The sequence below is a fragment of the Euleptes europaea genome, chromosome 8 (genome assembly GCF_029931775.1).
Source record: "Euleptes europaea isolate rEulEur1 chromosome 8, rEulEur1.hap1, whole genome shotgun sequence".
NCBI lineage: Eukaryota > Metazoa > Chordata > Lepidosauria > Squamata > Sphaerodactylidae > Euleptes > Euleptes europaea.
Window position 1 is genome coordinate 74303718 of NC_079319.1, and position 24172 is coordinate 74327889.

The 24172-nt window shown below is 43.0% G+C and overlaps 1 protein-coding gene across 1 annotated transcript in view; it reads left to right on the forward strand.

Annotated features, from left to right (window-relative positions):
• Window positions 1-12439: 12439 nt before the first annotated feature.
• The window catches only part of FARS2 (phenylalanyl-tRNA synthetase 2, mitochondrial), a 209364-nt gene continuing 197631 nt past the window's right edge, over window positions 12440-24172 (forward strand). Inside the window, exons 1-2 of the mRNA XM_056854966.1 lie at window positions 12440-13456; window positions 21555-22190. Coding sequence (XP_056710944.1) covers window positions 12440-13456; window positions 21555-22190 — 1653 coding nt within the window. The remainder of the gene's footprint in view (window positions 13457-21554; window positions 22191-24172) is intronic.

Sequence of the window (24172 nt, forward strand, 5' to 3'; positions counted from 1 at the left end):
AAGAGTTGATTTTTATATGCCAACTTCCTCTACCACTTAAGGGAGACTCAAACTGGCTTACAATCACCTTCCCTTCCCCTCCCCACAACAGACACCCTGTGAGGTACGTAGGGCTGAGAGTGTGTGACTAGCCCAAGGTCACCCAGCTGGCTTCATGTGTAGGAGTGGGAAACAAATGCAGTTCACCCGATTAGCATCTGCTGCTCATGTGGAGGAGTGAGCAATTAAACCCGGTTCTCCAGATCAGAGTCCACCACTCCAAACCACCGCTCTTAACCACTACGCCACTCTGGCTCTAAATCTAAATGGTTGAGTGGTGCTGTGCAGAATTACATTTGCTGCTACTCAGTGAATCACACCACACTTTGGAGTTAATTCAAAATAATTGTAGGGCTACTGTGACACTGTGTAAAATATACAAGGCATAGAAATAATATGTATATATGTTTAGTTTTTTAAAAGTGTTCTTTTAGATTTGATCAGAGAATATATTAAAAGTGAGGCTCCTACCTTCAGTCTTGCTTCTATATAACTACCTAAAAGAAGCAGAATTGCATAGAGAAGCTTCTGCTATTCCCTCGCCCAGGAACCGAAGATAGCTACAATCTCACGTCGCACTGCAGACATTCTGGACAGTGCTGATGCTCGTGGACATCTGGAGCCAGGCTCCCGTAATTTGGATGGCCTCCCAGACTTTGTCAGTGCCAGAGGTCACTTTGGCCTTTTTGAGCGGCTCACAGCTAGGAAGGGGGAAATGTGCTCTAAAGTCAACTTCTGTGCGCTTCTCTCTGAGCTGATTTCTGTGGCTATACTTGAGAAGAGAACAGCAGCACATACTTTCATCCCACAGATCCAGTTAAATAATACAAAATAAGGGCTCATTTTTCAAAACCTTTACTAATGGATTAAATTTGTTTCCATGCAAGAGACTGGAAGGGGGTCTGTGCATCTGTTGGAGAGGTGATTCACAGAAAACCATTTTTTTCCTCTTTTTGCAAATGTGGATGGCAATTAAGCAGTCTCATGACATTTTCACGTTAAATTGTGAAAATAGCACAGGTGCTCATGTTAGTGGCATTAATAGGCTGGCAAAAGCGCTACTATTAGAATTGTTTCTATTGAGAGGAGTCTGCCCTGGCTTCAGGTGATCGCTGAGTGATATGCCAACCCTTTCCAGCCTTGCATTTCTGTCATTAATCTAGTTATGATGTTTTAAATGGCCTCATTACATAAAATTCTGTCTGATTTATAATGTCACCTTGATGCCACTGTCAGCAATTTGTGACACATCTACAAGCTTTCAATGACTAGTTAGTGATTCCAAGCTATTACAAAATTCCAATTTTGTAAATGACTACATCAGCATCTTATAATGGAAGAACTGCAACAGTAGATATGCAGATACACTCCATTTGGAATTGAGTTTTATATTTTTTCTCTCTCACCAACTTAATGAATGAGTATGAAGACTTCCCCCCACAATCTGATACATAATTAGCATTATGTAACTGTTGTGTGGTTATTATAACACCCAAGTACATGTATGTCTAGGGATTCACATTTTATTTTTATTTTCTAATTGTTTCCCACTCTAAGCCTTTGGAAACTGGGCTGCAAAGAATCCTAATAAATATTTGATGCTGATGAGGAAAAAATTGAAAGGTTTAGTGCAGGTGTCCAGAAAGAAATTGATAACACACCTAAACAAGATGTGCTGATAATCATAGGTGACTGGAACTCAAAAGTAGGAAACAAAGTAGAATCAAATATTGTCTGAAAATTTGGGGCTAGAAGCATGAAATAAAGCAGGAGAGCAACTCATAGAATTCTGTGAAGAAAAGTTGTTCATTGTGAACACTTTTCAGGCAATCACAGTGGATTGTTTAAGTGGACATCACCGAATGGCCAATTTAGAAATCAAATAGATTACATAATTGGAAGCAGAAGATGGAGAAGCTCTTTTCTAACTGCTAAACCAAGACCAGGAGATGAGTGTGCCACATACCATGAATTGTTAATATAAAATATTAGAATAGAACTGAAGAAAAACACCAAAACATTCATAGTGCCAAAATACAATCTGAACAACATTCCTGAAGAGTTTAAAGATCATGTAAATAATATATTTGCATTACTAAGTTCAAGTGACAGAGAACCAGAAAAACTATGGGTTGATACCAGAGGTATTATTCAGGAAGAATGCGCAAAGACTATTCCTGTAGCCAAAAGAAATGAAAAGCCTCAATGGATGACTAATGAAACTTTTAAAATTTCTAACGATAAACGAGAAGCAAAAGTAAAAGATGACAGAAACAGAATCAGAAGAACTATACAGAAGAGATGAAAGGATGACAGATTCCTTTGTTGTGAAGAACCTGCAGTTTTAGGAAGTGAAGTGAAAGCTGCATTGAGAGCAATTGGGAGAAACAAATCTACAGGAGTAGATGGGATATCAGTAGAGTTATTTAAAGCCAAAGAAATGGAGTCCATCAAAATGTTAATAGGAATCTGCCAAGATATATTGTGGGTGGTGGTGGGGGACACACAGACTGGAAACTCTCAGTCCACGTTCCAGTTCCAAAAAGAGACAACAAAGACTGCAGCAACTAGTTTCAGTTTCAGTCACCTTTATTGGCAGGTTAATAGTAATAATAGTAACAGGAATACATAAAACTCCATACTCACCCAAAAGAGTCACATGTACAACAATATAGCCAAAACTTAACTATCAATTTAAAACTCTTCAGTTTTAAATGCTGTAATAATACATTCTCCCAAACGACAAATAAGAACCAGGACCTATCACACAGCACAGCTAATACCAATACCCTTTTATGTATTATTTCCCAGTGTCAGTATTGCCTCAGTTGGTTTTATTGTTTATTTATTCTCTTACTCTCTCATTTTTTATTTTTAATAACAATCGCCAGAAACTCTGCCACCTGTTCGTAAACAGCAGGAATCCTATCCGCTAATAAAAATTTGGTACCATCTTATGCTAAATCTTTTAAGGACATAAGGTGAGGGTTAATTAGTTCTAGACGTTGTTTATAGCACAAGGGACAATATAGGAGAATATGGGGTTTAACGCATGGCCAATTTGTCTTGCCTTTGTGCCTTAAAAGTAGCGAATTCCCGTGGTCTAAACGCATGACCATCCGAGGGCAGCGCATCGGACCCACGTTAGGCGCGATTTAAGCAAAAAAAACCAAAAAAACCCCCCGGGTTAAGCAATCCCTGGTTTCTAGCGATCTTTTTGGTGCTAAACTGCTACTTTTTTTTATTTCGCTACATTACCAGAAAGCCGGCGTTCGTGTAATCACACAACTAGCCCGCTACTAACCTCCTTTTGTTCAAGCTCCCAGCCCCAACAAACAGCTGAGCTGCGGGTGAGCAAGGGCAAGGGCGTAAAGCGTAATGCGTTTGACTATCCTGTCTCGGAATAAAATATTGTGAGATAAGGGAGGAGCGAACCAAGAACATTCTGCCCATGCGTTAATCCCCTATGTTTTACAGATTCTGGTTCTTTCAACTGACAGCTACATAGTCTTTTGTTCCAAGGAATACCCCTATATCTACCAGAAACTATGGCTGATGGAAATGTATTTAATCTGGCCAACATAAAAGCTCTGCACTGGGAGGGAGGGACTAAATTAGATAAATATTTGGTCATTGTTCTTTTAGGAGAGAAAGGCCAAAAAAGGTAGGTGAGCAGATCTTATTTGCTCCAGCATTTATTTTCTGCAATTCCATGTCCCAAATTCTCCCTGTAATCATCCGAAGAATGCAGCAACTATCTACCACTGCATTAATTTCTCATGTGAATAAAGTGATGCTCAAAATCGTACAACAAAGACTGTTACCATATATGGAATGAGAAATGCCAGATGTTCAAGCTGAATTCAGAAAAGAACGAGGCATTAGAGATCATAATGCAAATTTACATTGATTACTGGAGCATACAAGAGAATTCCAGAAGAAAATCTGCTTGTGTTTCATAGATTACAGCAAAGCTTTTGACTGTGTGGATTGTGAAAGGTTATAGTTCATTTTAAAGAAAATGGGTGTGACACAACATCTAATTGTTTTGATGTGCAGCCTGTATTCTGGCCCAGCAGCTAGTGTTAGGACAGAATATGGAGATAAAGAAGGGTTTCCAGTTGCCAGTTGTGTAGGATAGCAGTGATAGTGATTTTTTTAACACATTACATTTAGTTTTTGCTAAAATCATTACTACTTGGCTATTGTTCAGTTTGTTTCATAAATAATTCAGATACCAGTCCAGAGCCTGTAAAGCATGTATATGCTTAATTAGGTTTAACCATGTAAACTAGTCAAAAGCAAGCATGCCCATACATTGTGCATACATCATACTGTTTTTGAGAAAACATTAATATAATCTATTATGTATATATATATATATATATTCTGCCTTTTTCATGTGTTTTTCAATTTTTTTAAATTATTAAAAATGTTTTATACTTATTAATTGGAACACACAACTTTTATTTCTAAAAATATTTCATTTAATCTGCATAAATTTAAAGCCACATTTTGGTATGACCAAGATCACAAGGAGACACACATTACCAACATTAATCCTGGATTTAGCAAGTGCTTATTGAAAAATCCACCCACCCCCTCTTCCCAAGTTTTTTTTATGCTGGTAGGGTAATTCAGGAACACAGCTCAGAAAGTGAAATGACTTTAAAGCCCTTGGATCTTCCTGTTTTGGCTTCATGTCTTAAGTTGCTTTTTCTTTGTGCAACTGCCAAGCTTTCTTGCATAACGGTTTGCTCATTAATATTTCAGCTGTCTTTTTACCAACTGGTAGGAGCCATGGGCCTTAGACTGCAAAATACAGTTCCTACTGCTGAAGCATTCTCATCTCTTCTTTAAATGCTTTGCTAGAGCCCATGATAGATAAATAGGAGCTGGTAGAGTTCAACCTCTAGATGACTCCTTTTATACATAACTGAATGTGCATTTGCTAAGTGCAGCCGGGAGGTACTACACTGTTCAGAACAGAAGCGCACGAGATTCACTTTCAGTCATTCTATCCCAGGCTGCTGAGAAAGCTGTGAGTGTCTCTCCTTTTGGCTTCTACCATCTCCAGAAAGAGCTAGAAGGGCAGAGCCTACCTGTCCACCAAAGACTGCTAAGAATAATAATCCTAATTAATATTAATGTATCAAATTCTGTGGATCCATTTCATTAGTGGAAGCACTTTCCTTCATTGTGACAGTGAAGGTCTCCTTGTGTTGTAGAAAGGAAGTTCCACAAGAGGAATGGATTGACAGGATTCAACTCTAGAATTCCATTTTGTAAGTCACTTGGAGAACTTTTAAGGTTGAATAATGACTTAGATGATTAAATAAGTGGCATTGTTAGAAAACTTCACTTAAGTGGTCTCTGCTTCTTCTTATCCTGGGATCTACATGCTGTATTTCATTGGGAATAAAATCTGTCACATTTTTATTCAACAAGGTCAGGGCACTGTACATGGTTCTCTCCTTCTTGATTTAATCTCATAACAACCCTGAAAGGTAGGTAAGATCAGAAGAGAGTAACTGTATAATGATCACCCATTTTGCTTCATGGCAGGGCAGGGATTGGAGCCCAGATCTCCCTGGCACTAGTTTGCTATTCTAGCTCTGTGAAGGAACTTTATGTATCTTAATTTTTTTGAAATTGGTTGTTCAATTTTACATAGTAAATTTTGTAGTTTTGCCCAAGAGCGTCTTTTGTGCTGGAGTCAAACATAACAACATAACAGTTGTCTTGTTGGGATGGATCCAACAAATGCTATCCAGATGTTTCTGGATGCTCTGGATGACTGATAGTCATTTAAACTTGATTGTTCCTAGCACCTGGTATTTGGAGGTCTAGTGCCTCTGAATGCAGAGGTTATAATGACCTGTTAACAGTTAATAACTATTGATAGACCTATCCTTCATGGGCTGGGCTTGGTGTCTGACAAACAGAGGAAATGAGGTTTGCATTAACAATGGATTTAATGTGGGATCAAAAGAATTCTGTCTACCTGAACAGCACAATGTTTGTGTAATCCTTGCTCATTTTGATTAACCGTTAGTGTTATAGTCTACCGTATATACTCGCGTATAAGCCGAGTTTTTCAGCCCAAAAAAAGGGCTGAAAAAGCCGAACTTGGCTTATATGTGGGTCAATACGGTAGAGGGGGGAGGGGGGAACTTACCGCTGTCACCGCTGCCATCGCCGCCGGGCCCGCGCACCTTTCCCCGGCCGGCAGCGGCCTTCCTGGGCCAGCAGGAGGCCCCTCCAGGCCGGGCCCCCGCTGCGTCCGCGCGGCTTCCTCCGGCCAGCAGCGGCCTGGAGGGGCCTCCTGCCGGCGCAGGAAGGCCGCGCCGCCGCCATCGTGCCGCCGATTCGCCGCCTCTCCTGGTGAGAATCTCCTTTTGGAATTGGTTTTTATATGCCCTCTGTTTATGAGATTTTTTTAACCTCCCATTTAAAATATTTTCATCTGTATATAATTCTGCCTGATAAATTTTTGTTGAGGAACAGGGTAGAAATGTTTAAAATAAATTAAAAATGCCACCCATCGCACAGCCTTGACATTTCCACTTGCCCAAGGGATACACAAACTCACTTATCCTGTTGATTGGTAGTTTCTTTTGCTAGTCACGCCTCCCTTCTACCTCAGCATTTCCTTTATGATTATTCTGAACATCTAGATGATGAGGGCACATAAGACACTGCACAAATTAAATTTATTTTCTGATTTAACTTATGTCCTAAGTAGTACACTCAACTATTACATTTGGAACTGAGTATTTGAAGCATGCCGTGACCTGGATGGCCCAGGCTAGCCTGATCTCATCAGATCTCAGAAGCTAAGCAGGGTCAGTCCTGGTTAGTACTTGGATGGGAGACCACCAAGGAATACTGGGGTCATTAAGCAGAGGAAAGTAATGGCAAACCCGCTCTGTTAGTCTCTTGCATTGAAAACCCTGCTGAGTCGCCATAAGCCTGCTGCGGCTTGACAGCACTTTACACACCCACACGTTTGAAGCATAAAGGCAATAGAGCTGGAGTGGGTAGCCCTTTGGGCCTGAGTACTGAAAAAAAAATGCAATCTCTCTTTCTTTTGTTTGCTGGCACATCCACAACTTCACAGGGAGACGAGGGCTGTACTCAGCAAGACATACTGGCATCAGCTGAGCCCCAGTGGCATTAGCAGTTCCTCAGGGCTTGTCTGGGATGCAGCCGGAAGCTGTGTGGATCTGGAGGGCTGATAACTTGCATAAGCTATGGCTTTTCTCATGAGGCCAGCCCCAGCAATGCTGCCAGAACCTCAGAGTGTTCCTCGTTCGCTTAGGAGGAGCTCTGACCCACCGTGCAAAGCAGTATGTCTGACGAGACTCTTTCCGCAGTTGCGCCTATCTCTGCAGTAGAGGATTCATTTGTGGATAACTGTACCGTGCTTAGTAGTTTATAACACTTTTTTTAAAAAAGCAAAGTGCTTCACATACATTACTGATAGTAAACTGGTATTCTTACCATGTATCAGGTGAAGTGAGGACTAGCATGCCTGTTGCCTAAAAAAGGCTGAGATAAGGCTTGGTTGAGTAATTTCCCAATTTGCAGCTTATTCCTTTATTATACTTCGGTTCTTGATGTGGAAAACAATTAATCTGATTCTCTGTAGGGGACTTTTGAAGCCAAGATTAATAATTGACCGCTGGGCACACCCTAGTCATTTTAATATTGGTTCCACAGAACCCTGATTCTTGCCATATTGAAATATTCTAGGTCTATGGAAATACTCCTGGTCAAAGTTCACTGTATAGTGACCTCCTTACCTCAGCAGCCTTAAAGGGATTAACTTCTTTTAATCTCATCATTCTATGTATGTTCGCTCAAAGGATTCTGGCTATAAGAGGAATGTGCATTGTCTTTGCTATGCCTTGATCTTGTTAATCATTAATCGTGGTATGCATTGCCTAAGTTCCATTCTGTGATCTTTGCTATCCATTGTAATATTCCTTAATAAAACTGAGAGAGATCACTGGGGCAATTCAGACTGGTCTCGAGACCGTCCGTTCTTTCCCCAAGGCACTTTCGGGGTGCCTTCCCTTCAATTCTCTAAGAGCATTTATGAATAAGATTAGGAATTGAGTGCTGTTCTTAAATATATTGGGATGCAGAACAATACATGTGAATGATCATAATTATATGTATCTAATCTGAAATTTGGGTCTAACACAATTGCACACTCAGAAACCCTGTGGAAGATGATTATATCAAATAGCACTTCTTAACTATGTGAAATGTGTTATTGGTCTCATGCATTCTGAATAGCAATACAGTGAAATAGTTAATTAGCTTCCCCATTTTACAAGTAAGGTCAATCCATTAACGTTCTGAAAATTGAGGATAAATCTTGCATGCCATGGACCACCCTACACCAGGTCATCCTGAAAGATATTGCCATGTCATTCAGCATGAAAGAACACCGTGCTATGAAATTATGAGTTGTGCAAACTGTGGAAAAATCATGCTTCTTCCAAAGAAATATGTTTGAGTGGCTTCCACTAAGCATTAAAGAAAATAGTATTTTAAAAGGAAATGGCCAGTGTAATAATGACAAGTGATGGTGTAATATTGTTATTTTCCTTCTGAACTTAGTATTTCTAAAGTCTTTGCATTACAACTATAAATATTAGTTTATTTGAGAAAATGGCTCCCAATTTTCTCTTTTTATATTACAATGACTCAGCCAATGGTATTGTCATGATTAATGTAATGCTAGAGAAAAACAAGCAACAAGTCAGCCTATAGCATTCCAACGCAACTTAAGAAATTGTAAAGAGGCACAATATAGTGTTTTCTTTAAAAGCCCGTGACTGTAGAGAAAGCTTATGGCTTATGAACGCTTATAATTACATACATAGAGAACTTCCATCCACCCCAAATTCCTCACAGCCATACTACCCTTCTTTATGCCTAGGGATATTAAATAAATTCATCATTCTCCACTGAGGCAAGGGCATCCTGAGCTGTGGGTTGTTTTCCTCTCCATCCGGGTAGGCAGGACCAAAACTTTGACTTCCTGTCTCCCTTGGCGGGAAAACAGCCTGCAGGAAGCCAGTTTTTGTCTTGCCTCTTTGGGTAGAGCAGGCACCTTTGCACAGCTCTGTGCCAAAGGATAGACAAAGATAGTTAGAGTAGACCTTTCGTCTCTTACCTTCACTGTACCATGAGTTTGTATCTCTGCTTCACCTTCCTAGTCGTTCCTTACCTTCATTCCCTCCCAACTCTCCCTGACTCTCCTCGTGTGTTCTTCTCCCTCTCTTGCAAGAAGAGCAGGACTCAAAATGGCGGACGCCATTAATCTTAGGGAGGATGACCTTGTCTCCAAAGGGACTTTCAGAGGGGGCTGCTCCAGACCACCCCAAAGGCTCCCAGCTCCCCCAACAACTGTGAATGCGGACCATTAGGGGGCACGCTTCAGCCGGTAGGGCTCCCTCCCGAGGAACTGTCCCCGGTGCTGCATAAGATTAAGAAGGTGCGAAAGACCGCGCAGCAGCACCAGAGCGGCAAAAGGAAGAGACACGGTGCCAAAGCCTCTGCGGGACAGAAAGCCGGGCGGAGCATGCTTGACTCTTCTCCCAACCCCCCGATCTTCATCCCCAGCACCCAGGCGAGTTCGGCGATGACGACGGCATTCCTACAGGCGGGAACAGGTAATACTGCGGTAGCCCCCCCTTCCCACCTGGAGTTGGCAATCCCCCCTCACCATTCCAAATGGCGGCGGGCAGCCATTTTATTTCATGGCAAAATGCGGACGATTTAATTAATTGCGCTCTCCAACGCCAATGGCAGGCTTTTCAAGCTTTCCAAACGCATCTGCCCCCCCATCTGGCCGAGACCGTCATCAAATTCAGCAAATTTAGCGATGAATGTAGCACAAGGGGACCTTAATCCTAGCAGCTCTGGTGCAAGCAGCTCATGGCCCACAAAGGCGGCCATGAAGGCCAAGCTGGGGGAAACACAAAAGTCTCAGACAGACACTTCTAAATCACCTACCTCTTCTGTGGATTATGAAGAGGAAGAAAGAGAGGAGGGCGAATTTGATTCAGAAGAGGAGCCTGTCCAAACCCCGGAACAGCATAATAGGCTGTACTCTGGGGAGGACTATCAGGCACTATTATCCAAGGCCATACTAGCCCTTGACCTTAATGAGGACGCTACCTCATCTGAGGAGCCCAAGTCAACATTAAAACAAGGGGTCAAGGAATGTTTTCCCAGACCACAGTCCCACACTAATCTGGTTCCATTTCCAGAATTTTTTATCAGAGCAGTTAGAGAGGAGTGGGAAAATCCCTCCTCCCAACATTACAAAACTTTACACTCTTGCTCCACATGCCTTGGCCATGCTAAAAGTACCCCTGGTAGATGCCCCAGTGCTTGATCTGCAGTCTCCAGGTCTGGTCCCAGAGGATGGTGTAGGGTCCCTTCGGGATCAGCTGGACAGAAAGTCAGACTTCTTGGCCAGAAAGGCCCACGAGGCATCTGCTCTAGCCATACAAGCCAGCGCTACCACCTCTACCTTCACCAGGGCTTCAAACCTCTGTGTTAAGAAGATAATACAATTAGTTCCTGACGAAAATCTAAGGGTGATAGGAGGTCTTGAAAGAGTCCTTAATGCCACCTCTCTGATGGCCGATGCTTCGCTTGACACCATGTCATTCGTGGCAAGATCCATGTCATCAGTTACTTCTCTCAGGAGAGCTCTGTGGCTGAGAGCTTGGCCAGCCGATTTTAAAGCCAAAACAACGCTTATGTCTTATCCGGTTAAAGAAGGACGGCTATTTGGGGAGAAACTAGATAGCATTTTGGTAGAGACCAAAGACAAAAAACAGGTGCTCCCAATGCAAATAAAAAAGGATCACCGAACAACTTGTTATCCTTTCTTTCGTGCCTCTAAAATCTCGCTCAGGTTTAGACAGGACTTTAGGAGAGTCTCATGGGGACCCTCCCGGGGATCGTGGGGCAACCCCCGACCCTTTTGCAGGGGAGGCAGATTCCAAAGACCACAAGGATCACAACCAAGATCAGACAAGCCAGATAGATTTCCAAAGAATAACACACAGTGTCAGAGGCTGCCTGACAACAGATTCAGACTCTGACGGAGACCAGATGCAGGGACAGAGTCCTCCTTCCCCACCCACACTGACAGAGAAAACAGCTGATGACGATGTATTGCCAAGACATACCTTAAAGTCACCGGCTACAGAGCAGCCTAAAGAAGACCAGACGCCGGCCGACGCAGGAACATCAAGGAAGCTGCCCAGGGAGCCGGGAGACCATGAGGAACAGATGTCTCCTGGGACTCGCCGAAGGAAAATGGGCCGGGTCCTGGCAGAACAACGCCGGCGTTCAGCCAGGTTGGAACAACAAAAAAGGAACCGAGACAGCCATGAAGATAGTGAGTGAGTCTTTACAGAAGCTGCCTCCCCCAGACAGCTGCAAGTATTTAGGAAGGCTGAGCCAGCAGAAGCTGGGGAAGCAACGCGTGGCGAACCTGCGGCACTCCACTCTGGCTGACGCTGTATTGACTCAGACTGCTTTCTCGACCCTGAATTCTTCTGGACTCCCTGCCTGACCTTGGACTGGCCCGACCTTGACTCTGCCTTTCGCTCTGACGGATTGCCTTTCACCCTGACTGACCTTGGACTGTTACTGGACTGCGTTATTACTCCCATTCCCAATTAATACAGCTGCCAGCTGTAGAAGCCTCGGCTTCAGAAACCCCAGCCTGTTGCCCCGCCTGCTGCAGGCCTCTTCAGAGCACCGTGCTGCTACAGGAGCACCCCGCCCTAGTGGGCCAGCACACACAGTGACGCCAGCCACGTAGGCGGGAGATTCCAACAGTTCACCCCAAGGTGGGCTCAGTCAAATCCGGACAAATGGGTCCTCAAAATTCTGACACAAGGATACCTTCTGGAATTAACATCCCAACCCTTAGATCGTTTTCTCCGTTCCCCCACCTCATACAGGAAGAGCAAACACAGCAGAACCCTAGCGGCCATTCAACATCTGACACATATCAGGGCCATCGAACAGGTCCCCGGCCAGCAAAGGTGCCAGGGAGTTTACTCTATTTTCTTCACTGTCCCAAAGAAGAATGGGGACTGGAGGGCAATTTTGGATCTGAAATATATCAACAAAAAAATGATCCACAGACATTTCCGAATGGAAACGGTAAAATCAATCGTAGAGTCCCTCCTCCCTGGCACCTTTATGACTGCTGTGGACCTCACCGAGGCATACCTTCACATCCCCAACCATCCATCCATCCATCCATCCATCCCACAGACGTTTCCTACGCTTTGCGTACGGACAGCAACACTACCAATTCAAGGCCCTCCCATTTGGCCTGACTTCCGCCCCGATGGTCTTCACCAAGACCCTCGTCTCCGTAATAGCGGCACTCAGACAGGAGGGAGTCCAGGTACATCCTTACCTGGACGACATCCTGATCTGTGCTCCAACTCCACAGGTTTCACTCTCTCACACGACCATGGTCGTTCAGGTATTCCAACAACACGGATACCTCATAAACTTCCGCAAAAGCTCTCTACAGCCCTCACAGACTATGACTCACCTAGGAGCCAAGATCAATTCCAAAACAAATTTTTTATCCCTACCCAGAGAGAGGATGGTAAAAATAATCAACTTGGCCTCAAGCACTGCCAAATTAAAGACTACCAAACTCATGTCCTTAGCGAGGCTCATGGGTCTAATGGTAGCTTGTATAGCGATCGTACCATGGGCCCGATTCCACTCGCGCCCACTTCAGTGGCTCCTAAGACCACATCAGTCAGACGTAACCACGAAAAAGATCAAAACGATAGCTTTACCCTACAGCGTCAAAAAGAGTCTTTTTTGGTGGTCCAATCCAACCAACCTCAGGAAGGAGACTCAATACATACAAGAAGAACCCATTCAGGTATTTACAGACGCCAGCCTAACAGGCTGGGGCGCCACTCTGGGCGACCAGTTAGCCCAGGGACGATGGTCACACCAGGAGTCACAACTCCATATCAATCTACTGGAGCTCAGAGTGGTGCGTCTGCCTCTCAGGGAGTTTGCGGATACACTCAGGAATCACCACGTCCTCATCAGGATGGACAACACATCAACGAAAGCTTACATCAACAAACAGGGAGGTACCCGGTCCTCGTCCCTTCACCAAGAGGCCATAACATTCTTTACATGGGCGCAGGCAAACATCCCCTCAATTCGTGCGGAGCACATCAAGGGCTCCCTCAACATCCAGGCCGACTGGCTAAGCCGCCAGTTCGTGGATGAAGGAGAATGGGAATTAGATCAGGAAACATTTCAGCAAATTACAGAAAAATTTGGCACCCCTTTAGTCGATTTATTCGCCTCAGACTCAAACCACAAGGTACCAAGATATTACTCACAGTACTTCCAACCAAGAGCGAAAGGGACAAATGGCCCAGGGGACTACTTTACGCCTTCCCCCCAATTCCCATTCTACCCAAGGTTCTCCGAAAAATCTACCAACAAAGAGCCAACGTCATCGTCATAGCTCCTTTTTGGCCACGCAGACCTTGGTTTGTCAACCTAAAACGAATGTCTTGCCAGGAGCCCTGGAGGATTCCTCCAGAACAGGCCAAACTCCATCAGGGCCCGCTAATACACCCAGACCCACACTGGTTCAGTTTGACCGCCTGGCACTTGAACGGAGGTCATTACTAAACCTTGGCTATTCCAATGAAGTCGCCAATACCATTCTAGAGGCCAGAAAACCTTCCACTAGACGCATATATAATATGTCGTGGAAGGTCTTCGTCAGGTGGGCTAGGAGAAAACGCGTCGACCCCATTAACCCGGGCATTCCAGATATTCTGGAATTTTTACAGGAGGGAGTCCAACTCAAGTTGTCTTCCTCCACCTTGAGGCGTCAGGTCGCAGCATTGGCCACGGTAGTTCCGTTCTTAGGAGTACCAACAGCACAACACAGACACATATCTGCATTCCTAAAGGGGGTTTCATACACTTAGCCTCCTGTCGTCCACAGATTCCCATCCTGGAATCTCAATCTCATTCTTAAAGCCCTTACAGCATCGCCCTTTGAACCTCTCAGAACTGTGCCTTTAAAATACCTACGAATGAAAGTTCTCTTACAGCCATCACCTCAGCCAGGAGAGTTTCTGAGATTAGGGCCCTATCTATTAGGAAAGGCCTCTGCGTCTTCCATAAAGACAAGGTGGTGCTCACATTAGACTCCACCTTCCAACCCAAGATAAATTCACATTTTCATAGAAATCAGGAAATTAATTTACCATCCTTCTGCCCCAATCCTTCTGGTCTGAAGGAGGCAACATAGCATACCTTAGACTTAAATGGCAAGAGTCCAGTAGCACCTTAAAGACTAACAAAAATATTTTCTGGTAGGGTATGAGCTTTCGTGAGCCACAGCTCACTTCTTCAGATACAGCTAGAAGTGAGCTGTGGCTCACGAAAGCTCATACCCTACCAGAAAATATTTTTGTTAGTCTTTAAGGTGCTACTGGACTCTTGCCCTTTTTGACTACTGCAAACAGGCTAACACGGCTACCCACTGTGAATTATCTTCTTAGACTTAAAAAGAGCCATCCGCATCTTCATTAAACGCACAGCTGAAATTAGAAAGTCGGACTTCATGTTCATAGGAATAGCTAATCCCAACAAGGGTCAGAGAATGTCAGCCCCTGCCATCAGCTACACCCTCAAACAGTGCATCTCTGAGGCTTACAAAGCAAGTGGCACTCCCGTACCAGGGGGTATCATGGCACATTCACTCCATAGCGCAACCACCACGGCTGCATTTGACAAACAAGCGCCTGTTTAGGAAAATCTGTCACGCTGCCACCTGGTCCTCCGTTTCAACATTCGTGAAACACTACAGGATCAACACATGGTCCTCAGCCCAGGCAGCCTTCGGACGCAGAGTTTTACAAAACGTAGTTGAGTAGCAGACATATTATTCTTACCCACCCTGTTGGGAGCTCTATAAAGTCCCACAGCTCAGGATTCCCTTGCCTCAGTGGAGAATAAAGCCTTGTCTACTTACGTGAGGGTTTATTCTCTCCTGAGGCGAAGGGCATCCTGCTCCACCCGGAAATTAACTGATATCCAAGACATAACAAGCACTTAGTCCTAAAATATTTCATACGGTTCTCACGTTTACTGCATGTTCTTTGAAGTTTTTAAAACAAGTTGATGTTATACACATGTTCTTTCTTCGTGAGTTAGTCTCGTTGCTGGCATATTAGCTAGTCTAGACGGTAACTGGCTTCCTGCAGGCTGATTTCCCGCCAAGGGAGACAGGAAGTCAAAGTTTTGGTCCTGCCTACCCGGATGGAGAGGAAAACAACCCACAGCTCAGGATGCCCTTCGCCTCAGGAGAGAATAAGCCCTCACGTAAGTAGACAAGGCTTTATTTTGGCATATTTTGAGAGATTTGCAGGGTTTTTTTTCCTTCCAAATGGAAATGGAAGGGGCTCAGTAGAACTACAGCTTAAATATGCATCTACTATAAACACCTACTCTGATTAAAATGCATTGAGTTTTTTAAGTATACCTGGGAAGCTTGTGTTTTCTAAACACAATTTATATCAGAGGGTAGGAGGATTTTTGCTTGTCTCCAAAAGTTAACTCTGGTAAGTTCTAATGATGTAGAAGGATATCATTACTTTGCTTTTTTTTTTTTTTAACAAAATAGTGCCTTAATTTGCATAATTGCATTTTTCTTTGAGCAACTGGCTACTGCTGGAAACTGCCTTTAATGTTATGAAATGCTATCCATGTATCTTCCAGATAGTTCTTGTTTTTATCTCATTTTAAGAAAGCAGTTTCAATACATTGGAAGGCATATTTTCTCTTTTCACGAGCAGAGGATTTTTTAAACAGGATACTTACTGTCGGTTTGTTTTGATTTAAAATATTTTTCCTTTCCGAGTAAAATGAGGCGGTTTGCAACAGGCACATAGCATAAAAAGCTTTTTTAAAAAATCACTGAAAGACCATGATGACAGAAGGACAACATAAACATTTTTTAAACCAGACAGCATCAGACCGAAATGAGGGTAGTTGCTTTAAAAATCCTAAACACCAAGGGGAGAGCCTTTTTAAAACCACAGTGGCATCAAGCAGGATAGATTATGGTGGACAAATGAATTTCTCCAAGATGCTCTTGGAGGACAAAAGTATAGTTGAACAGTCTGTTAATTCCAGAAACAACTTTGAGGTGAGCTGCTAATGTAAACAGGGTTGGATCCATGCTTTTCAGTGAGAAAAAAAGATGCAGTGATACTTTTTGACCACCCAAGAAGTCTGGGGATGATCAGATCTTCATGTACAAAAAAACAGGTGCCATGGGAACTGTAGTGTGAAGAGGAATTGGGTGAAATTGCATGAAAAAGCTGGCTGGATCCAACTCATACTTCCTTAAGAATAATTGTAAAAATGTAAATTGATTTTCGTAGGTTTCCAGGAGGATTCTGGGGGCTATGTATAGCCTATAAATAAAGTTTATGATGCCCTCTAAAGCATATTCCACTTTTGACTCATGGCCCATTTTAACCAGGTGGATTGACAGTTCAATTTCAATTGGTTTAGACTGAAGTAACAACGTACAATTTCTGCTAGACAGAGTAAATAGTTAATTATAATATTTATAGACTTATACCTACACACATTTCCATGCTAAAATGAATGCTTTGTTAAGTTTCTGAAAAGTTTGGAAAATGCCCAAGTTTAGTAATTTAGCATATGTTTTTTAGTTTGCTTTTAAGCATATGCTACTGTGGTATCTCCTCTCTTCACACACAAAATTTATCAGATCACAAAATGATGGCAGCCTTGGTTTACGAATATTTTTCACTGCATTTTTAGGGTGTTTTCCCCCCTGTGAAGTATTTTTGACAGAAGGGAGAAAAAGAATGGCTATATGGGGTTTAGGTTAAAATTTGTCATTAGTAAAATGTTTGTATGTAGTAGTCCACCTGTGTGCTATCAGCAATAATTTCTAAGACAGACAGCATATGAAACATAGGAAGCTGAAAGACGCTCACCATTTTCAGTTAGTTTTAGTCAATCATGGAAAATCTTTAAAAATGCAAACCCAGAGAATACCATGGAGTGCAATCCTGTGGCTCACCCACCGTAAGGGGGTGAGCCACAGGATCTGTTCAGTGCACAATAATCTGTTCAGTGCACAATGCTGCCGCAGGGATAAATCCAGACCATCTAAACTTGACCATCCATGTGGACAGTCTCTCTCTTAAAATCTGGGAAACCACATGACATCATCTGAGCCTACGTTTTGTTGGTCTGCATACTGTTTTAAATATTACGCTACTGAGTTCTTGTTTGGTGATGTCTGAGACAGGGTAGGTGTGTTTGTTTATTGAGATCATTTTTATTCCACTTGTCCTCCAAAGAGCTCAGGGTTTGGTGTACATCATTCTCCATTCCTCTCTTTTATCCTCACAATAAACGTGTGGTTGGTTAGACTGAGAGACAGTGACTGGCCCAAGACCGTCCAGCAAGTTTCATGGCAGACAGGGGATTTGAACCTGGGTCTTCCAGATGTTAGTCACACTGACCACTATGTGGCACTGCTGCTTGACTGGTGTGCCACTTCAAACCTCCCCACTGGAAGGCAACAGGTACCCTGTTGTAGGTTTCAATATATTAGTTTTAGATATTGACATATTACGGCTTTTAATTCATTTATTCTCAGTTCTCAAATATGTTTTGACTACTCAACTAGTGTCTGTGAGAAAGTGAAACCGCAAAGAGAAGTTAGCTCAGTGAACAGCTGATAGTCTAGGCTGTGAGCCAAACTAGATAATAGCGGAACACAGTAAAAAAATGATAAAACACCTTTTCTGCCTTTTCATCTGCCTAGATGAATTTTTTAGATATTCTTTGCTTAGAAGTATAATCAAGATGCAATTATATATAACTTTAAGATTAAAGATGTTTTGACTTATTAGCCCGACAATGAGCAGACATATGTGTGAAACTTGGAAATGTTATGAGAAAGGTGTTGTTTATATGGACCATCCTGATGCCATCCATCAATTTATGACATCAAGGTTAAAGTATATGCTTGAGAACAGACCTTTAATCTGATTTCATGCATCACAAGTCCCTTTGAAGTCTGGGGAAATTACAATGTTCCCATAACAAAATCTCATTGGTTCTCAGAGCAAGATCCTCCAAAATTGTATAAAAAGGGCTTGAAAATTGAGAGAAATTGGGACATTCTCCCCCAGACATGCTTGCTGCTGTCTGTATGGGAAATTCTCTCCGGCATAATAATTGATGGGTTGGTTACTGGGTTGGTAACTGATTTGAAACTGTATTCTATTCAGATCTATATTCTTTTGTTGTAACTTCTATTATATTGTGCATTTATCTTTTCATTTTACTATTTCCTGAAGTATTTACAATAAAAAGGAATTGTTTTTCAATTCAAAATACGTTTTATCATCACTTGCAGTGGCTGGTTATTATATAAGGTAACGTGGTTTTTAGTGAATCACAAAATCTAAAAACTTAGCTCAAGTGATTGAGCACTTCAACCCTGACCTGGGTTTGAGGGAAACCAGCCACAAACTCCTGTGTTGCAGGAGGTCCTAATGGATGGCACCCTATCTTCCACTGGCTTTGTGCAATGAATAGGGTTGCCAGGTCTGAGTTGGGAAATACCAGGAGATTTTAATGGTGGAGCCTGGGGACTGGAGGGACCAAAGCAGGGTATAATGCCATAAAGTCCACCCTCCAAAGCTGCCATTTTCTCCAGGGGAACTGTTCTTAGTCATCTGGAGTTCAATTGCAATAGTGGGGGTTCTCCAGGTGCTCCCTGGAGGTTGGCAACCTTAGCAATGAAGTAGGAAGCTGCAAGAGAAAAAGCGGACCGCTTCATGGTGACCCACAATGCCTGGAGGGGCAGGGGCCAGTAACATCTCAGTGAGGAGGACAGCAAGGCCGCCCTGCAGATTTGGTTTCTCTTCTGCTCCCTGCAGTGTCTCTGACTTAGTATGAGCCAGTTGGGCCCTTGGACAGGCTGTGTCTTCCTTGCCTATAATTATGTCAATTTCCAGCAGAGCATCTGTTTGTATTAGAGAGCCAGTGTTGTACAACTTGCATCCCTTTAAACTACATCTTCTTAGGTGGGAAACCACAACGTTCTTCATAAAGACTGAGCTCAGCCTGTTTACAGGGCCCTCTTTAGTTGCCTGGAATTGTGTTAACTGAACAGTGAAGCTGTTTCGAGTGCTCATTTCCTGAAGGAGGCTGTGATTTTGTTACAGTCCAACCAGGCGAGGGTCAGAGTTGAGTTTTTGCTTTTTATGGCAACTGGAGCTTTACTGCTGCTCAAAGATATTGAAGCTTCTTGACCTATGTGAGCTGTGTTTCCTGTCCTTTCACACCAATTTAGGAAAAACACTTTAGTCTATTTTTTTTAAAAAAGCTCAAAACATTACATGGCGAATGTTCAAGGTCTTCAGTGTATTCTAAATGAATACTTATTTTTGTGTTGACATCCGATTGCTGCTTTGGCAGAGGCAAAGAAAGGCTCAGGGCTAAACCAGACAAAACATGAGGAATGTATCTGCCCATTTATCTACCCATTCATGTATAAGGCGGGGGAGTGCGGAATTTTTTTTAAAACACAAAACAGAGTACATGATAGGAAAAGGGAGTTAAATCCCCTTCCCATACTAGAGCTGGGCCAGGAAACGATTACTTCAAGTGGTGGAGCAGAGCAATGTAAGGTAATGGGGGAAGGGTTTTGTGGGACGCGAGGACAATCTGGCTGTGACATCTGTCGTCCCCCCCCCCCATTGATCGCCATAATTGGTTTGGCTGATCTGGCTGGCCAGGCAGGTGTCCCCTACCTCGCCCCTTCATGCGCGTCCCTCCTGAAGCTGCGCACTCAGTGGAAGAGGACAACCATCTCAGTCAAGGGTATATGATAGCTGTGCTCCCCTTCTAGAACCTCCTGTTTTGTAGAGGGAAAAGTCTTCCATACCTTGCTTTATATATTAAAAAGTGGCCATATGAATAGATCAGGTGATTCTTCCTGTCTTGTATAATTGGGCCCTGAATCACCCTACAGTTATGCTTTGGTTAACTAACTAGGATTTATGGTATAGTCTTTCAGATGTCCTGCTGGAAGAGAATGGAATACTGAGCAGTAGACTAGTACTTGTTGGCAGTTTTAGAGCCATAGTGACATAATTCAGTAAGTGATTTTAGGTTGTGTTGAAAGCTGTGTATAGTACTAGCAGGAATTAACTACTCTAACCCTATCAATCATTATGAAGTACAAAAGGTACCACAGATCTGTGACAGAAACACTAATTGTTTCATGTACTAAAGCAAGCTGTTGGGTTGCGCTATCAAGAACAGATGTTTAAAGTTCAGAGTAAAAAAGGAAAAAAGAAACTTTCAGTGTACTTTACAACTGGATTTTACGGTGTGAAATGGCAAAACTCACTAAAGTGGATTGAAAGTGTATTATTCAGCATGTATGAAAGTGCCTATTCTTCCAAAGGTGAAGTTACAATGAAATATCTCCTCACTTGCCTGCCCATTGCTGACATTAAGTAAACATCAAGTAGTGGAAATACTAATTGGAGTGAGTCAACACATTAGGTTTATCAAACCATAATTGTAGCTGTCACTGGGACATGTGAAACTGCCAGGGCAGATGATTTTCTCTCTTCACTCCAAACTGTTGGAAGGTGTTGACATCTTTGCTGTAGTGTAAAATGAAATGTTTGTGTTCAGCAAGAGAAAGCTATATGTAGAAACAAGCTTCTCTGCATGGGGCCACAGTGAATGAGGACATTCACCTGAATGCACGTCAGCATCATAATTCTCATTTGGGCCTGGGTGGATTAGCCAGACATGTCTTTTGAAGTGCCTGAGGATGTGTGTCTTTTTGAAGTGTCTGAGCGAGGCTGGACTGGAGCAGTTATTTACAAGTAGCAAGGGACTACTGTATTTAGCTGGATTAATACAAGGGACTTCATCTCTGTTCCTCTGATTGTGGGCCTCTGACCTTAGACATCTAAGTCAGAAGTATCTGAGGCCTGGCTCATAGGGAATAAGTAGAGTCAGATTATCCTGTGCTACTAGCAAGCTCCCCCACCCCCAGTAATCAAGAGAAATGGCAGATGGGAGTTAGTCCTAACTAGCACTTCCCTGTACTGGAGAAGTGAGTGCCTGAATTGACCCACATCTGCCAATGCCACCTCTCTTGGTCACCAGAGGAAGACAGCATTTAGAGGGAAGTTGGCTTTGGGATGGAACTCTGGTGGTGGTAGAGGTGTGGTGAAAGAAGGTGAGTTAATTAATAATGTAGATGAGTACTGCTAGACTAATTAAGCTAGGGTGTTAAGATAAGTTATCTGAATAACTGCAGTTTCTACATCATATTAGGAAATCTTAATTTTATTTGCTTCCCTCCCCCCCAGCCCCAGAAGAACACTGTGATGGCCATGCCTGGAAGAGTAATACAAATTGTTCCTTATGGCAAAATTGTTTCACCGTGGGGACTTCAGTTGAAAAGAACTGCCAATGAGTTTTGCCGTACTTGGCACAGAAGTATTTCATCAGGCGTTGTTGCTGCTACCTCATCAGCAAACGCTGTGGAATTTCTTGGAAAACCTTACCTCCCAGATGACTACAGCAATGTCACCAAGAAGATTCTTTCTAAGGTGGGGAAAAACCTGCACAACCAACGTTATCACCCTTTGTGGCTGATCAAAGAGCGTGTGAAAGATCACTTCTACAAACAGTACATAGGGCGCTTTGGGACCCCGCTGTTTTCAGTGTACGATGATTTGCCTCCAGTGGTCACCATAGAGCAGAATTTTGATAGATTGTTTGTTCCTGAAGATCATCCTAGCAGGAAGAAAGGGGACAACTACTATCTAAACCATACTCATATGCTAAGAGCCCACACTTCGGCTCACCAGTGGGATTTGATACATTCAGGACTTGATGCCTTTCTGGTTGTGGGAGATGTTTACCGTCGCGATCAGATCGACAACACCCACTACCCAGTCTTTCACCAGATGGAGGGAGTCCGACTCTTCTCCAACCACGAGGTAAATGCTCTATATGTATAACTATCTCTCTCTCTCTCTCTCTCTCTCTCTCTCTCTCTCACACACACACACACACACACACACACACACACACACACACACACACGTGGGAGATCCACACGGACCTTTTGGGGAATCTCATTTTCTCCTTTCTCTTTCCTAAAACCCCCATAGCCTCTCTTCTTTTCCTGCTTCCTTCTTGCCTTCCCACCCACCAGTCCCACCTACCTTTGTCTACCCTCCTGTCTTCGTCTTTCTCTCCTTCCCTTCCCCTGGCAGCCTCTACCCAGGAAAACTGTGACCCAGTTCATGGTAGTAGCTGCTTACTTGAGGGGTGGCACCCCTGTATCATCCTCCCCTCAGTTTCCTCTTTCTATCCTCACCTTTCCTGGTTTCCTTCTTTGCTACCCACCCACTAACCTACCTTTTATCTACTCCCTGTCTTCAGCTATATTTATTAATTACTTCATTTATACTCCACCTTCCTTCCCAATGGGGACTCAAAGGAGCTTACATCATTATCCTCTTCTCCATTTCATCCTCTCATCAACCCTATGAGGAGGGTTAGGTTGAGATTGGCCCAAGGTCACCCAGTGAGCTTCCATGGCCCAGTGGGGATTCGAACCTGAGTGTTCCTAATCTGGCACTCTAGCCACTACACCACACTGACTTTTGTGGGATGACTGGTGTTGAATAGTAGCAAGCAGCCAGTCTTGGGTGAGTCATACAAGTCATGTTGTCTGGTGATTGCTGTTGAGCCTTGCCCCGATGAGCCCTCCCTTGAAGGCCGAAACAGCCCTAGAAAATGTTCTGCCCCTCCCCCTGCCTTTTAGTGCCAGAAACCAAGACTTGAAGGCTGGCAATATGAAGTCTAGCAACAGCCACTGAGAGCATTTGTTTCTTAAAGCTACAGATGTTGCTTCTATTCTGGGTTTTTTTAAACCCTCGTATTTTTTGTTCAATAGGAGGCTGATACGTTAACCTTGGCTGGATGTCCCTGACTAGTTAACAATTTTTCCCCCTTGGCCCAATTTTTGATAGTCAGTAGCTGAAATCGAAATAAAATATAGGAATAATTTAACATAAGGTAAAGGTAATTCCCTGTACAAGCACCCGGTCATTACTGACCCAGGGGGTGATGTCATATCACGACATTTACTAGGCAGACTATGTTTACGGGGTAGTTTGCCATTGCTTTCCCCAGTCATCTACAATTTACCCCCAGCAAGCTGGGTTTGCTGATCATGGAAGGCTGAGTCAACCTTGAGCTGGCTACCTGAAACTGACTTCCGTTGGGATTCAACTTTTGACTGCAGTACTGCAGTTTTCCACTCTGCCCCATGGGGCTCCTTAATGTAGCATAGCAGTATTTATTCCCAGAAAGCAATAATAAAAAGATCTCTACAGTTCAGAATATTACTGGCATTTTAAAAAGAGTGCATGGCAGCTAAAATACCTATGCTATATCAAAGAAGGAAGTTACAAGTGTAAAAATAACAAAATGTTATAAGGCATTCTGTTTATTGGATCAGTATATAATAAAACCGTACTTTTGCAACTACTTTGTATCACTACCACTGGTCCACTGCAATTTGAAACAAGAATTGTGAACCTTGTTACTGTTCCCTTGAGTAATAAATGCATGTAAGGATGCTTCAAATGAAAAGTTCAATGACTAAAAAGAAAACTAATAGGAGGAAGATGTGTTAGACTAATATTTCTATTGCCAGTGCAATGTGTTTTAAGTACTTGACAATAAACATTACCAAAGATTAAGGCTGCTTCTATAGACTGATGTTTTTCCGCGTAGCTGTTGTTGTAGACCATCCTTATGGCTGTTTCTTCCATAATTTACTTGTTTCATCCTTGTTGTGGCTTTAAAAAAATCAGTTATTGCTACATTGATGATTGCTACATTGATGATTGCTACATACAATGATCTTTCTATTGCCACAATCCTCTGGATTTTGAGTTTTCATTTT